This window comes from Macrobrachium nipponense, chromosome 3 (genome assembly GCF_015104395.2).
Source record: "Macrobrachium nipponense isolate FS-2020 chromosome 3, ASM1510439v2, whole genome shotgun sequence".
NCBI lineage: Eukaryota > Metazoa > Arthropoda > Malacostraca > Decapoda > Palaemonidae > Macrobrachium > Macrobrachium nipponense.
This window is the reverse complement of record NC_087202.1, coordinates 39,823,296-39,838,975: the sequence shown is the minus strand read 5'-3', so window position 1 is coordinate 39,838,975 and position 15,680 is coordinate 39,823,296. Positions and strand designations below refer to the sequence as shown.

Below are 15,680 nucleotides of genomic sequence, written 5' to 3'. Positions count from 1 at the left end.
ATAATCGTTTTCCAGGTACTTTAGAAAAAGTTATTCGAAAGTAATTTCCTCTCTGATCTCACTTTTTATTGGAGAAAATTTCAGGGTGCAAGAAAAGGTATGACAATATTCGAATCTAAAGTAATAGCCAAAATTAAAAGTACGCCTCAGACGACAAAAGGTATAGAAAGTTTACAAAGGGAATTTCTTCCTGGAGATGGAATACTTTTTCTTTTTTGTAACCATTACTGGTTTAATTTGTTCTAAAAAGTAGCTGGAGATCTACAAGTCAGGGAAAATAATTTTCCAGTTTTAATAGAAGTAAGAGATATAATGAGTTGAGTTGCATCTGAGAGGAAGAAAAAAAGTATATACATATATACAAGTATATCACCCTTCTCTCTCGCTCTCTCTCTCTCTCTCTCTCTCTCTTTCAAAATGACCTTTGCCAGCATATTCCATATCTCCAGCTTCCACCTTAAATATCCCGAAATGTATGAGGCATGTCCATGCGAAGCCGATCTGCATCCGGAAGTGAGGAACAAGAAGTAAAAGTATTTGACATCCGATAAGAACACCTCTCAACGCGTGGGAGGATGTTCTCTTTAATCCTTGGCCTTCAAACCCATCCCAGTAACACTGATGGAATCTTAATGCCTAGCTCGTTACTTAGCAAGTTGAGGTACGAATAACCCCTTAAAAACGAATTTCGATTATTAAAAAGAAAGAAAAAAAACGAGAAACGAGAAAGATGTCCCGACAATAGATCGCATCATCTGCAGAAAAGAGTCGAAGAGAAAACAAAATCGCATCTCTCGGGGTCCTTGTGAGCCAAGCAGAAAACGCTGTAAATCCTTTGAACAAACACCGAAGCCGACAACCGCTAACACCCTGAGAGCCCCCCGCCCCTCCACGCTGCCTTGCGCCAGGATTGAGACCCTTGGACTCTCTCGCACAACTTTTTTTTTCTGCCTTTCGCTTTTTTTTTCTCTCTCTCTTTTTTTCCTGCACGTTTCCTAAAATTCCAACTGAATGATTCTGTGAACGCCTTCTCCTAGACCTCCCTCCTGTCTCTCTCCCTCCCAAATCCTGAACCCCTGCCTAACCTCCAAAGCGGACGACCCCGTCTCCACGTTAGCAATGGCTTTCACGTAGTTTGCAGCCGTCGACAATTACATTTGCCAAGATTTTTCCCGTAGTTGGCAACTTTACCTTTCTCTTTCTCTTTTTATTTCTCTTTCTCTCCCTCCCTCACTCTCCCTCTCTCTCTCTCTCTCTCTCGCTCTCCCTCTCTCCCTCCGTGCGTGTTTGAAATTCATGGCTGCCATCATGAATTCTCCCTCGAGTAAATTTACTTGTTGTCTTTCACGGCTTCGCTGATAAAGTTTGGAGCGAGTATTCGATTTGGGGTTTTACAAAGGCAGCAAAATCTCAAATTGCTTTGCTTATGCGCTACCTAAAAAAAAAAAAAGAGAGAGAGAGAGAAAATGTAATTCGACGGACAAAAGTCAATTAAGGAATTTTCACCCAACTAAGCGGAGAGAGAGGATTTGATTGTCTTACAAGCCTAGAAAGCCTAATCTTATCTATTTTTGTCTTGATTCTTTTATTTGAGGAAATAATCTTTTCTTACTAAGCACTAAGAGTTCAGTTGCCACTGGCCAAGTAGACAATATAATTCATATTGCAAAAATCATGATAAAAGGTAACAAACAAAATTCAAGAAATTTCAAGGACGAAGCAAAACGGGAGTACTTGTACTGTAATCTTTCGAACAATCACAATAATAATAATAATAATAATAATAATACAAAACACTAGGAAAACCATGCTTTTTATTTTTCTCTTTCGTGGCCTTTCTTTCCCAAGTAATGAGAGTATCCAGCTTGTCTGGGTAATACAGATATGTTTGTTTGTATGGTGCTTTTACGTTGCATGGAACCAGTGGTTATCAGCAACGGGACCAACGGCTTTACGTGACTTCCGAACCACGTCGAGAGTGAACTTCTATCACCAGAAATACACATCTCTCACTCCTCAATAGAATGGCCGAGAATCGAACCCGCGACCACCGAGGTGAGAAGCAAACACCAAACCAACCACGCCACTGAGGCGCTTAATACAGGTATGATGTACTCTAGTGTTCTCATTTTATGTCTAAGCATTTCCACAGCATTAAGGAACTATAATTATAAGCCCAAACTTTATTCTCATCGGGACGCTACTAATATTTCTTGTCAATTAAAATGTTAAGAAATGAAATAAAACTAGCTGCTTTCGTCTTTTAATAAACTTTGACGAATCGGTGACGAATGAATGAAGAGAAAAGCTATTGAGATCCAATTAGACTTTGCAAAGACTTTCGTTCCTGTAAATGGAAGACGCATCTATAAGCTGCAAGTTTTATTTACATTAACTTCGTTCTTTGAAAGAACATAAGTGAAAATCTTTTATTCATTTTTTGAATTGGTTTAAAATAGATTACAGAAACTGTGTGAACCATTTGCTTTAATTAAAATTATCTCTCTCTCTCTCTCTCTCTCTCTCTCTCTCTCTCTCTCTCTCTCTCTCTCTCTCACACACACACAGTTTCAGTTATAATGCCTTGAAATTCTTCTTCCCGTAGGAGCTTCGATGACGGACACGGCAGTGTTGTTGAGGTCCTCCGGCGTCAGAAAGGTCCTGTAGCCATAATAACTCATCGCAGACCTACAGTGGCCCTGGACTTCCTTGACTTTCCCGAATGCCATGGAATTCCTCCACAAATTAGCAGCTGCTGTTGAATTTCTGTAGGTCGAAAACAGAGCAGCGTACCTGCAATGAGAGTCGAAATCAGTCTCTCATCTCAGGTAAGTAATACCATCAGGTTATAATGAAAGATCACAGAAATGCTACCCAACTGTCTAATCTATGCATGTTTAAAGGACGAATTCTTAAATTTGTAACAACCATATTGAGATGATTTCCTAAAACGTAACATGTGTCACTTTTTAGTTTTCTGAGAAAGAAGATTATTGAGATGGCTATTTTTCTATCCGTCCGCGCCTTTTCTGTCCGCCTTCAGATCTTAAAAACTACTAAGGTTAGATGTAGGTTCATCTTCCATACTCCAATCATCAAACATATCAAATTTCAGCCCTCTAGCCTCAGTACTTTTTTTATTTTAGCCTTGATCTTGCTGTGGCTAAAAGTTTCATGGGCCGTGAATGAGAGTTTCATGGGCCGTGGTTGAGAGTTTCATACATGAAACGCTGTACAGAAAACTCGATTGCCCCGAAAAACTTTTTTCATATCCCAAAAAATAAACACTCCGTAGAAATTATTAGAACAATATCATTTAAGGGGAAATTCTTATAAGAATTCACCAAAACTCTGCATCAACTTTAGTGGGTCTAATTGTAGACAGTAATTATTTAAATTGCATCAGGAAGGAATACGTGGTCTCTAAATAATAAATGAAAATGATCACAAGCAATTAAAAAAATATATTTTCTGATGAACATTCATGATGCACCCCGTTTGATAAATTACCAACAACTTCTTAAGCATTTAGGATAGATATATTTTAGAAATGAACCGTGGTATGCCATCTCAGCTATCAAGAACGTATGTATATGAATTGTGTTTCACTATTTTCATAAGATTTCAATGTTACATATATCTTAAGCGGGAAATAAAAACAAGTCCCGAAATCTGCAAATAATATCTATATTCCCATAATAGGCTCAATTGTTAGGAGTTCATTGTATCACTGCTATTGTCCTTTTTCTTATGATGAAAAATACACAGGGTCAAAATAGCATGGATAGTAGGTTCACACATCTGCAATTGGACGTTTCATCTATTTCCTAATTATTTCCACAATTGCCTTTTAGAAATCATCCCAACCCAACTAAAACTTTGCCAAAGGCTTCCACAAACATCAACCTACAAAAAAAAAAAAAAAAAAAAAAAAACGCCGTGTCCCCACCCCTCCACACAAAAGAAAAGTGTCACTCACGTATAACTGTCTCCACTTTCCGTTCTTTGTCCTTGTTTGGTCGTGTGTTCCTCGATGTAGACAGCCAGCTCGGTTACCAGCGGCAAATTCAAAAACTCGAAGATTTCCCGAGTTACTCTGTATGGATTGAGGACCAGGTCCTCGTAACGCACGACCATAAAATTCTTGGGGAAGTGCTTGCTTGAAAAGAAAGGGTTTGACTAGTTGAAATAATTTATGCATTCTGCTTAGTGCATTTTACTTCAGGGCAATGCTGGGGAGAGTTGAATCAAACGATTTTATTCGGACTAGTATTTTAAAGGACTTTTATTTCCCATGCAGAGAAATTGTTTTATTTCTTAGGTAAAACAGAACCAGTAGATTTTACATGGCATGAACTCTGGGATAATTTTTAATTCCGTTGCTTTAAATCTGCTAAATTCAGATCTAAGAAATGTACTTTCTCCTTTAAGCTATCAGCAAACCAATTTACTAGATTTTTTTCTGATCATTCTTGAAACGAAAAAAAAAATTGTCCTACAAATCTGACTCAAGATATTTAGGCCAAGGTCAGGCCCATACCTGTATTCTTTGGCAAAATGGGCATCCTGATTGGCCGCCTGGCACACAGTAGAGACTTCGCTGCAGGTGAGGCCTTTGCACCAGGGCATCTTCGCCCGAGAATGCATCACTCCTCGGGGGTCTCGGACCAAGTGGATTACTTTGAGGTCAAGGGATGAATCCTGGAATATATGTTATTATTATTATTATTATTATTATTATATTATTATTATTATTATTATTATTATTATTATTTTTACACACTAGTAACTTTTTTCTTAAGGACCAAATAACTACTACTACTACTACTTCTAATAATAATAATAATACTAATAATAATAATAAGTGGAATAAGAAATGAAAAACATGCAAAGAAACGACAGTGCAAGATATTGTCCCAGAGTTCCTAGCCATAATACGAGATATAGAGAACAGGAAAGTATTTCCTGGAATGTTGCAGCGTTAAACATTTCTCCAAAAAAAGGAAAACTCTAGAATGAGTTTCGATAGGTGAGCTACCAATTTAATCATTTGTAAGTGGCCTCTGTACTTGAGTCATGGTATTGATTTCATTATTTGAATATGCCCCATAGAGAGTCTTACTTATAAGGCAGGAGGTTCATCAGGAGAGAAAGTAAAACAACAGTTTTTAGCAGCAGTTCCTCAGGCACGACTTGTAGGACGATGGACATTGCCCCCCAGTTGACTGAAATTTCCTTCAGACGCAAATACAAAAACGTTTCTTGATGGTTAAACATAATTTTGCTTCATATCACACGCACACACACACACAGCACCATGTGTTCTTTGGAATAAGTTTCCAACGATATTGGTAGTTAAGACCAACACGCATGAACATTTTGCATGCATATTCATGTGATTGAGTTTTAAACGGTTTTCCTTTAAACTTTAGACGTTTTTTAGGGATTAGAACTATGCATTAAAAGGGAGACCACGCAACGAAAACAGCAGAATCTGTGCAAAATAATTCCAGAATAAAAGAGGAGCGGAGCGTATATGGCAAGTAGAGTCTGTATGTACGAAAAAGGATTATCGAACCAACTCGACTTTTATGGAAATGAAGTGTGGATGTTGAATAAGAATGAGAGAATGAGGCAAATCGTGCGAGGTGAAGGTTCTGTGTAGTATACGAAGTAGGAGAAAGGCATAGACTGAGATATGTAGAGATGCAAAGAAGATACGGTAAGATGATTAACAAAAGTGAAACGGTGGCTGAGAGTGCTTTTGGTTTTCTCACGTCACAAAGAGAGATAGTAAATGACAAGTTATTATTATTATGTATTACTATTATTAATTATTGTTATTGTATGCTGGAAGTAAACCCTCTTCAAAACATGTTATATATATATATATATATATATATATATATATATATATATATATAATATATATATATATATATATAAATATATATATAGATATATATATATATATATATATATATATATATATATATATATAATTCGCTCTACCTCGGAGTCAATATATTTTCATATATGTTAACCGAAAGGGAATTACATCCTTTAGTGGATTCAAACCAGCGGACAAAGGAGAAATCATATTTCAGTGATGCTATTAACTCGGCCAAGTCGGTAACTCACTGAAGTCCTGTCTCTGTCTGCTGGTTCGAATCCATGAGAGGACGAAATTATTATTAACTAATAATTCCCCTTCGCTTAACATTCCATATTAAATTTCATATTAAAAGACATTTTAGCTTAATGCACGTATATGAATCACAGTGATGTGATAAAAATTCATGTGTATAATATATATATATATATATATCATATATATATATATAGCACACACATATATGTATATATCATATATATATATATATATATATATATATATATATACATATACATATCTATAGATATAGATATGTATATATATGTATATATATATATATAGTATATATATATATATATATATATATATATAGATAGATATATATATATATATAGATAGATATATATATCTATAGATATATATATATATATATATATATATATATATATATATATATATATATATATATATATATTTATATATATTTGTGTGTGTGTGCGTGTGTGTGCGCTTTAAAAGCAGTTTACAAAACAACGAATGAATCACTAAATATAAGGATTTTAGTAAAATTGAAAAGAAAATTTTTTTGCTAATCAAATTCATATTATAATGCCCATCGTTCATTTTGAAAAGAAAAACATACATTCCTATCATTTTATTTATCGAGGCGTTTTTCCTTCTAATGCTCACCCTTAGCTGACCTCCATTTTTTTGCATCTCTTTTGTGTGCAGTTCACGAGTGTTACATAAAAACGCAGCAAAAGAAAAAGGTGATTTTTCCCCTGTACACTGTGGGATTTCTTTCAACCTAAAGCAACGGACTCTTCTTTTCATAAAAAAGAAAGACAGATTTCATAGCTTTCAACCTTTTTTATTTTCTATATAATACTTTCCAACTTTCTTGATTTTATTTCATTAAAAAAATTTCTTTGTTGATTTTATAAAAAAAATTGTTTATCCTTTTTTATCTTAATTAGTAGATATTTTTCAGTTTTTCTTGTTTTAATTCAGTATTTTCCAGTTTTCTTGACTTTCATTCCCTATTTTTCAACTTTCCTGATTTAAATTCAATGTTTTTGCAGCTTTCTTGATTTTAAGATTTTTTTTTTTTTATTGATCTTAATTCAATAGTTTTAAACTTTTCTGTTTTAAATAATATTCAATCCATTTTCAGCTTTCTTGAATTTAATTCAGTATTTTAAACTTGTTTGATGGTTGAAAAATATTGAATTAAAACCAAGATAGTTGAAAAATACAGAATTAAAATCAAGAAAGTATAAAAATACTGAATTCAAATCAAGATAGTTGAAAAATATTGAATTAAAACCAAGAAAGTTGCAAAATACTGAATTCATATCAAGAAATTTGAAAATATTGAATTAAAATGGAGAAAATTTAAAAATATTTAATTTAAATTAAGGAAGCTGTAGAATGTTAAATCAAAATCAAGTAAGTTGAAGAATACTGAATTGAATTCAATTCAGTGTGATACATCATTATCTCTCCTCTCCTCTCTCTCTCTCTCTCTCTCTCTCTCTCTCTCTCTCTCTCTCTACGAGATCATTCTTTCCCATTTTCATATATACAACAGTGGACATTTTTCCTGTTTCCTTAATTGGATTAATTCCTTTATTGGTCTAAAGAATGATTTTTTTTGGTTTCATCTTCCACTTTCGTTTCTCCAAACTTTCCTACAGTCAGACAATCAAGAATTTCTTGAAGAGAAGGAATGATTAACCAAGGATCTATTAGACAGTTCTACCAAGGTACTTGGTAGAAGTTGAGAGGCAGAACGTAAAATTTCACACGTCTGTAAGGTGGGCAAATTTCCAAAAACCGATAAAGCTCATTTGAGTACTTGTTCCCGTTTTGTTCCTTGCTCAGATAAAGCGTTTGCAGTATAGGTCTCTCGTGTTTTAAGAGCTGATACAATATTTCATCTTCTGTTTCCTAGGCATTTCTGATAAAAGTAATATCACTGATCCATTTTGTTATCTCTCTCTCTCTCTCTCTCTCTCTCTCTCTTTCTGAAGTCGTAAACGTCTATGTTCAAACGTCCATTGAAAGCAGAGAAGTTACCCTCACAGGTACTTCTCCCAAAACTCATTCGGAACGTTACCCGAACTCTTGCAGTATGGTAGCGTTTTCTTGTCGTCACGGACGAGGTGATGAACGTTCCCTTTGATATAGGATTAGAGGTCGATCTCAGAGTGTAGGGAGAGGAGGAGGATGAGGGAGAGGAGAATTGTGACGTAGGCCATCAAAGGAACTCTCTGATCATGGCTTTTCTAGAGAATTGCTTCATGCATGGGAAATAATCCCTTGCTCTCTCTCTCTCTCTCTCTCTCTCTCTCTCTCTCTCTCTCTCTCTGATGGGAATAATGGACATGCTCGAATCAGTCTTACCCTCCATTCGCAAAGGGCGAACGACACTTCTGACCATCAACTTCAAGAGTGAGAGTGATAGAAAAGTTGTCATTGCATTTTAACCCCAGGAGTGGGTTAGTATTTCGCTGTAGGTTGCATAACTCCTGCTGTTAACTAGACATTAAATGAATGGTCACCGAAACAGTAAAGTTTGAAAACTGGTATTTTTTTAAACTATCTTATAAATAAAAGGGCACATGAAATAGTGAGCTGTGATATTTGTGGTGTTTTAGAAATACTCCAGTCAAATAGAGCGTCTGAATCTATTATTTCCAGGCTAAAGAGGCGCTGGAACATTCACACTTCATTTGAATGAAATTACGAAATGTTTCTTAAGCGAACAACCTCTTCAAAATTTTAGTACCAAGGCTGCTACATTTCTTTAAAAACTTGAGTATGAATTCAAACCCAGATTAAACTATGTTCAATTTAAATATATAGTTTCAATAAGTAAAGTTAGCCAAGGATAGATTTTTTTATATATGTTGTAAATTCATACTTCCACTACTACTACTATTATTATTATTCTGGAAACAGACCTTCTTTCAAGCATGTAAGCATGTTTTATTGAAAATAATGGCAGAAATAGAGAATTGATTTTCTACAAAATGCTCTCAATTCTTCTTATGACTTGTTTTTCTGGCACGCTGGTATTACGAAGCAGTTGTCCGATGTTCATCATGCTCTAAGTCATCAATAGAATTTGGGGTTGGTAGAAAGGCGGCCGGGTAACATGTTCATCATGACCTACAGCATGATGAACATCGGACAGCTGCTTAGTGATACCAGCGTGCCAGAAAAACAAGTTATAAGAATTGAGAGAACTTTGTACAAAATCAATTCTGTAAATTCTACCATTATTTTTAATAAAATAGGTTATTATTATTATTATTATTATTATTATTATTATTATTATTATTATTATTATTATATTATTAGTTATTATTATTATTATTTTTAAATTACTGACACCACTGTAGTGTCAATCCTTTCACAAAGTAACTCGAAGAAATATTCCTCCTACCTGCAGTAATGGCTTCAATGCAGAGAGCCTTAACCTCACTGTTTTAGCAAAATTCAGCGGGTGCATTGCGCAAGCTGTTGCGACGATGTTGCTCTCGAGACAAAATGCGCGACCGTTTGCGCAGAGTCGCGCCAGTCGAGAATTCTTCCCCACCAGGAAATGGTTCCTGCGGGATTGTGGTTTATGATCAGAATCCTTTTTTCTGCGATTTTTTTTTTCGAAAACAAAAACATTATTTAGCTATTGTTATCTATTAGTTGTGTGTTAGTCAAACGATATATGTATTTAAAAATATGTCTTCAATATTTCAAGCCCTTTTAATGGATCATTCTGAACTATCTTTGTTAGTATCTATTTTTAATCGTGCGGTAATCTTACAAGGCCATATTCAGAAATATGGTAATTCCCATAATCCCTTTTAATCTGTTAGTAGTAAGAAAATCAAGACGAATTCAATTTTTTTAAATTCTACTAAGAATCTTATTGCATATAAGGGCATTATTCGCTCAATAAATTGGTTATCAAATGAGCAATTTGCAGTTATAACAAGCATTGAGTTTTCCACAGTTATACAGCAAATGAAACATAAATTATTTTGGATTGCATAAGGATAAGACTTTTAATGATATTGTACTGTGACACTGTATTGCCATGGGTCCGAAGAAAGCTTTTAAAAGAGTACAGAGTAGGTGACATTTAAAGACCTCTCAGTCTGTTTGGTAGCGTAAATGTTTGGGAAAGCAGGCCACAAAAACGGTCATTGAACGGACGTACCAATGCTTAGAACAGCATCGCATAACGAATAAATAGCTCCGTGTATTCGGAATGTTTGAAACAGTATTATGGAGAAACTAGGAAATATAACAACTGCAGCACTATAGACTTAGAAGAAATTAGGACTCAGAAGCCACAGGTTTTGGAAAATAAGGTACTTGTCATTGTCATCGGATGTGGAAAATTGCATTATTTTTCCGTGCTGGTGCTTATAACATACATACAGAAAAATGTTAGGATGAGGGAATACAAAGAATAAGCAGATTTGTAAACAGTTGTTTGAGGCATTTTAAAATGGGCTCATTTGAAGCAAAATAAACAAAATACAGGGAATGACTGTGCCAAATTATGGAAATGATGTACATAATTACATTAAAGTTCATGTTACAGCAGGAAAGAGTTATGTATTCCCAAGAGTTGCTAACAACAAACACTTAAGACACCTTTAGATACTAGACACGAGAGCTTATCTTACCTGCCTGACGTAATGTGGTGTAGGTAAGGCTGCGTCCTGGTATCGAACTTACAACTTAGTAAGGTTGACAACAGACCTGTTGCCATGGACTCCATGTGCCTTGGTACGGCGTCTTGTACGCTTCCAGATAAGAAAAACAAAATTATGGAATTATATAAACTAGAACAGTTTATACATACATACATACATACATACATACATACATACATACATACATACATACATACATACATACATACATACATACATACATACATACATACATACATAATGAAAATACAAATCAACCAAAGTAAGACATCGTCTGTAGACTATGACAGAGCAAACAGTATTCATTTACACATTCATCCAAAGCAACTTCGAGGAAACATACATGCATACATAAGAATACATAAAAATTCAGTATCGTTACTCCTCTTTGATGAAGTAAAAGAATATTCATTTTACATTGACAAAGGACCTTTGAGACTGAACATAAAGATATGGACCCAAACTGGAATGGAGGAAAACGAAAAATAAATACCATTACAAAAGCAGAACAGTGAAGAAGTAGACAGAGACGAGTACATACATCTGGGTAAATTATGAAATTACCAGTGAATTTTGAAGAGGGATTCTAAAGTTAAAAATAATTTATATGCAATGAAAACCTCTCAAACAAACAGACGAAAAAAGTTGTTCTTGTTTTACGGAAATTGGTGCGCTCTGTGAGGCATTAAGACCAACCTATTTCCTTTCGGGTTTACTGGGCATTAAAATTCCTACAGAATTTCGTTTGCTCTTTTCCAGTTATTCCTTTCGCCTACAAATGAATGTTGTTTTGAATCCGAGACTAAAACATTATTTCAATTTCCTTTGCCAGAATCGCACTAGACGCGATTTTATTGTATTCAGACTGAAAATATTTACATTTACAATCCGAAATTTTGTAGACACTTTACTTTCGTCTGGGAATTATTTTCTATGTTGAACGCGTACTAAATGATATTTTAATTTTCCTCTGTCATGGTTAACAATTCAGCATTGCGAACGTCCTTTCGGAATTAATTATTTAGGTGTTCTTTTCCTCAAAGTAACCTTTAGTTCATTTTTACGTTTCTCAAAACTTTGTAACTTTCAAAACCGACTGATCTTTCATTTTTCTTGGAGACATGATCATTTCAAATAATACTTTGCTGTTGTTTTACTTCAGGATCAACATAAACGAATAAAATTTGGAAGAAAACTGAATATCTTCCTTCAATAATTTCGAAAAGTTATTCGAAATGTTATTAGTCTTTTCATTCGATGTTTACAACAAACAATAATTCTCAATTCTAGAGATTAACTGCTGCACTGAAAATAGTTATTTTCATGTGCTGATTGTTTATAACTACCTTGCTGTCACTGCAGCATGAGAGCCCAGCATAGATTGGTAAAATTACGTCGTTTTGACAGTAGGCGATGTCTTTTTTGATATGGCAACTTCATTCTCGTGTGGTCCTACTAGCTATCACCAATAATTTCCTGAGAATTCGTATGGAAGTTCACTCATTTTGGTTGATAGAGTTTACCCGTTTCTCGTCCAGCAATATGATGAAAATAAGATTGATAATTTGAAAACTTGAAATGACGGAACTTATTCACCGGTTTTAGAAATGGAACTTTTCATGGAAAAAGAAATTGCTGCTTTGAAAAGTTATTTCCAGATTTCATTGACATGACTGGTTTTTATGGGGGTTATCCACCACCGTGCCAGGGAGAAAGAAAAAGACAAATACAGAGGTAATCCCACATTAGTTCTATTCGTCTAAAAGATAAAATTTCTTCTCATTATAAATTTTCATTAGAGAGGAAGGGTCTTATTATTCACCAACCCAGAGAATGCATACAAGATAGGGTAAGTGGGGTGATGGGAGAAGCGTTGGTGCTAGGGAGGTTCGTCGCCTTCTCAGTGTTCTTTGTTATTGTATCAAAGGTTAATATTATGGAAGTTTCCTCTACAGTGGGTTGATCCAGGATTCAGGGGTTGAAGCAGATATGTAACAGCAATCACTGTTATTTTTATTAATTTTTGTGGGGGGAAGGGAGCGGTGGCGAACGGCGACCACACAACCGTTATGCTGATTTGATTTACGAAATCTAGGCTGCCATGCGGAGCACTGGAGTATTCAGCGCTTAAGAAAGTGAAAGGAGTTGAAGTGGTGAGACAAAGAGAGAAGACCCAGAAAAATTGGAATGGCTGGACAACAAAGAATATAGACTCAGAAAAAGGGAAAGTTGGAGGCTGGAAAACACAAAGAAAATATGCCCAGAAAGAGTGAAAGTTGGAGTGGGTGGACAACAAAGAAAATAGACCCAGAAAAAGTGAATGTTGGATTGGGTGGACGACAAAGAAAATAGACCCAGAAAAAGTGAAAGCTGGAGGCTGGACACCAAAAAAAAAAAAAAAATATAGTACCCAGAAAAAGTGAAACTTGGAGAGAGTGGACGACAAAGAAAATAAACCCAGAAAAAGTGAGAGTTGGAATTGCTGAACAACAAAGAGAAAATAGACCCAGATAAAGTGAAAGTTGGAGAGAGTGGACGACAAAGAAAATAGACCCAGAAAAAGTGAAAGTTGGAATTGCTGAACAACAAAAAGAAAATAGACCCAGAAAAAGTGAAAGTTGGAATTGCTGAACAACAAAAAGAAAATAGACCCAGAAAAAGAGAAAGTTGGAATTGCTGAACAACAAAAAGAAAATAGACCCAGAAAAAGTAAAAGTTGGAATTGCTGGACAACATAAAGATAATAGACCCAGAAAAAGTGAAAGTTGTAGTGGCTGAACAACAAAGAAAATAGATAGAAAAAGTGAAAGTCAGAGTTAGTGGACAACAAAGAAAATAGATAGAAAAAGTAAAAGTCAGAGTTGGTGGACCACAGAAAATAGACCCAGAAAAAATTGAAAGTTGGAGTGGCTGGACGACAAAGAAAATAAACACAGAAAAAGTGAAAGTTGGAGGCTGGATAACAAAAAGTAAATAGACAGAGAAAAAGTGAAAGTTGGAATGGCTGGACAACAAAGGAAATAGACCCAGAAAAAGTGAAAGTTGGAGTGTGTGGACAGCAAAGATAATAGACCCAGAAAAAGTGAAATTTGGAATGGCTGGAGAACTAAAAGAAAATAGACCCAGAAAAAGTGGAAGTTGGAATGGCTGGACAACTAAAAGAAAATAGACCCAGAAAAAGTGAAAGTTGGAATGGCTGGACAACTAAAAGAAAATAAACCCAGAAAAAGTGAAAGTTGGAATGGCTGGACAACTAAAAGAAAATAGACCCAGAAAAAGTGAAAGTTAGAGTGTCTGGACAACAAAGAAAATAAACCCAGAAAAACGATTAGGTAAAGCACAAGGCCCTAACCGACCAACTTGGAATTTAGGCGGATGCCTCGAAACAAAGTCTACGGGGGTGCCACTAATGACATTACTATCTGACTGTTACCCTCTATAAAAAAAAAAAAAATCTTAATGTTAGAAGAATAATCATGCAAATATCTTTATTAAACATAAAGCCGTATCAAAGAAGTAAGAGCGAAAAGATCATAATATGAGTCAGAAAAAATACGACTCTGATCTCAACGTACTTGATATAATGGAAAGGCTCGAAATGATAAAAGGCTCCGGGATAAGAATTCAATAAGTCTCCGAGGAACGTCGATCCTGATCTCCAGGTAGTGGCGATTACCGCCCTCCTCACCTGTCTGCCTTGCAGCACGTCTCCTAACCCTGGCTGGCAGAACCATATAAGCAGGGGTTAGATAGAAGAAAGGTAAAAGGATAATTTTTCATGGCTGAAATTGATTAAATAAATGACATCTATATCGAGTGATTAATAGGTTAGATAGGAGATAGACTGAATTATGAAAGGCTAATTATTTAGGAATAAAATTAATAAAAATAAATGACATTAATTGACAGGATGAATGGGAAGGCTAGGCAATAAATGTATAGATCACAATAATAATAATGATAATAATTATAACAGTGAGAAGGACGAGAGGCGGATATAAATGGCATTGGACGTAAAGGAAAAAAATAAATAAAACTCCTAACATATTTAATATTTATGTGCCCGCTTAACTAAAAGAATAGAAAAAGAAACAACAGCACTACATTGATAAATCAATCTTTTATGAAAATATAAACTCGGCTTTCAGTTAACACTCGTAAATTAATATCAGTTTTTTTTTATTTTAATCATGCTTGAAAGCATCAAATGATCTTAATCTTTCAAAAGTAAGTAAATATTTCCTATATTTCATTTGCACAAAGAACAGCAGGTAATTTTCATATAGTATATAGTACTTCAGAGCAACCTGTAACATTTTGTTGTTTTGTATTAGTAATAAAATCAAATTGGGAAATATATATATTTAAAAAATCACAAAAGATAAAAAAGTAATCCTTCTCCGGATCCATCATCACTGAACCTCCTTACCTGAGACCCATTTACCTCGGGATTAAGCCAAGGTGGGAGATCCTTGCCTATGTATTCCCTAAGAACATGATCCCTGACGTCCTTGAGAGCCCTGTATGCCTCGGCCTGCGAGACTTTCCTGTGTGGGGGGAAGACCTCCTGCACATATCCGATTCCCATAGGATCTCCCATTTGACCTGCCCCCGCTTCTTTCTCCAGTTTCTCTGCTGAGGTAACAGAGGTACGGATTATCCTCCTCAGATGGCATGGACAAAAAACCTTAAAAGTTCCTGTACAAGCGCTCCATGTTGTCAGTCTTCCACCCCATTACTCTATACCCTTTACTGCATATAATGTAAAAATTATAGGATGTGCTCTCTAAGCCACGGTTCCATTTTTACCTTGTTTGAAATTAAACTAACTTTTC

General features: G+C 35.1%; 1 protein-coding gene across 1 annotated transcript; it reads right to left on the bottom strand.

Moving 5' to 3' along the window:
- Positions 1 to 2,570: 2,570 nt before the first annotated feature.
- On the bottom strand, positions 2,571 to 15,445 carry LOC135222365 (carbohydrate sulfotransferase 1-like). Its single transcript, XM_064260452.1, has 7 exons — positions 15,275 to 15,445; positions 14,421 to 14,566; positions 10,816 to 10,935; positions 9,567 to 9,732; positions 4,541 to 4,701; positions 3,980 to 4,159; positions 2,571 to 2,793 (listed from the first exon to the last, which is right to left on the bottom strand). Exons 1-7 carry the CDS (start codon positions 15,443 to 15,445, stop codon positions 2,571 to 2,573), a joined length of 1,167 nt encoding a protein of 388 aa, XP_064116522.1.
- Between the last annotated feature and the right edge of the window lie 235 nt (positions 15,446 to 15,680).

What these genes read in the sequence shown, in the direction of transcription:
- LOC135222365 (XM_064260452.1), bottom strand. Translation starts at nt 15,445, where the DNA reads ATGGGAGATCCTATGGGAATCGGATATGTGCAGGAGGTCTTCCCCCCA. An exon ending in CCGAGGTAAATGGGTCTCAG is followed by an intron (nt 14,567 to 15,274) that starts GTAAGGAGGTTC and finishes TGGTTCTGCCAG; the next exon opens with CCAGGGTTAGGAGACGTGCT. An exon ending in CATTTTGCCAAAGAATACAG is followed by an intron (nt 4,160 to 4,540) that starts GTATGGGCCTGA and finishes TTTCTTTTCAAG; the next exon opens with CAAGCACTTCCCCAAGAATT.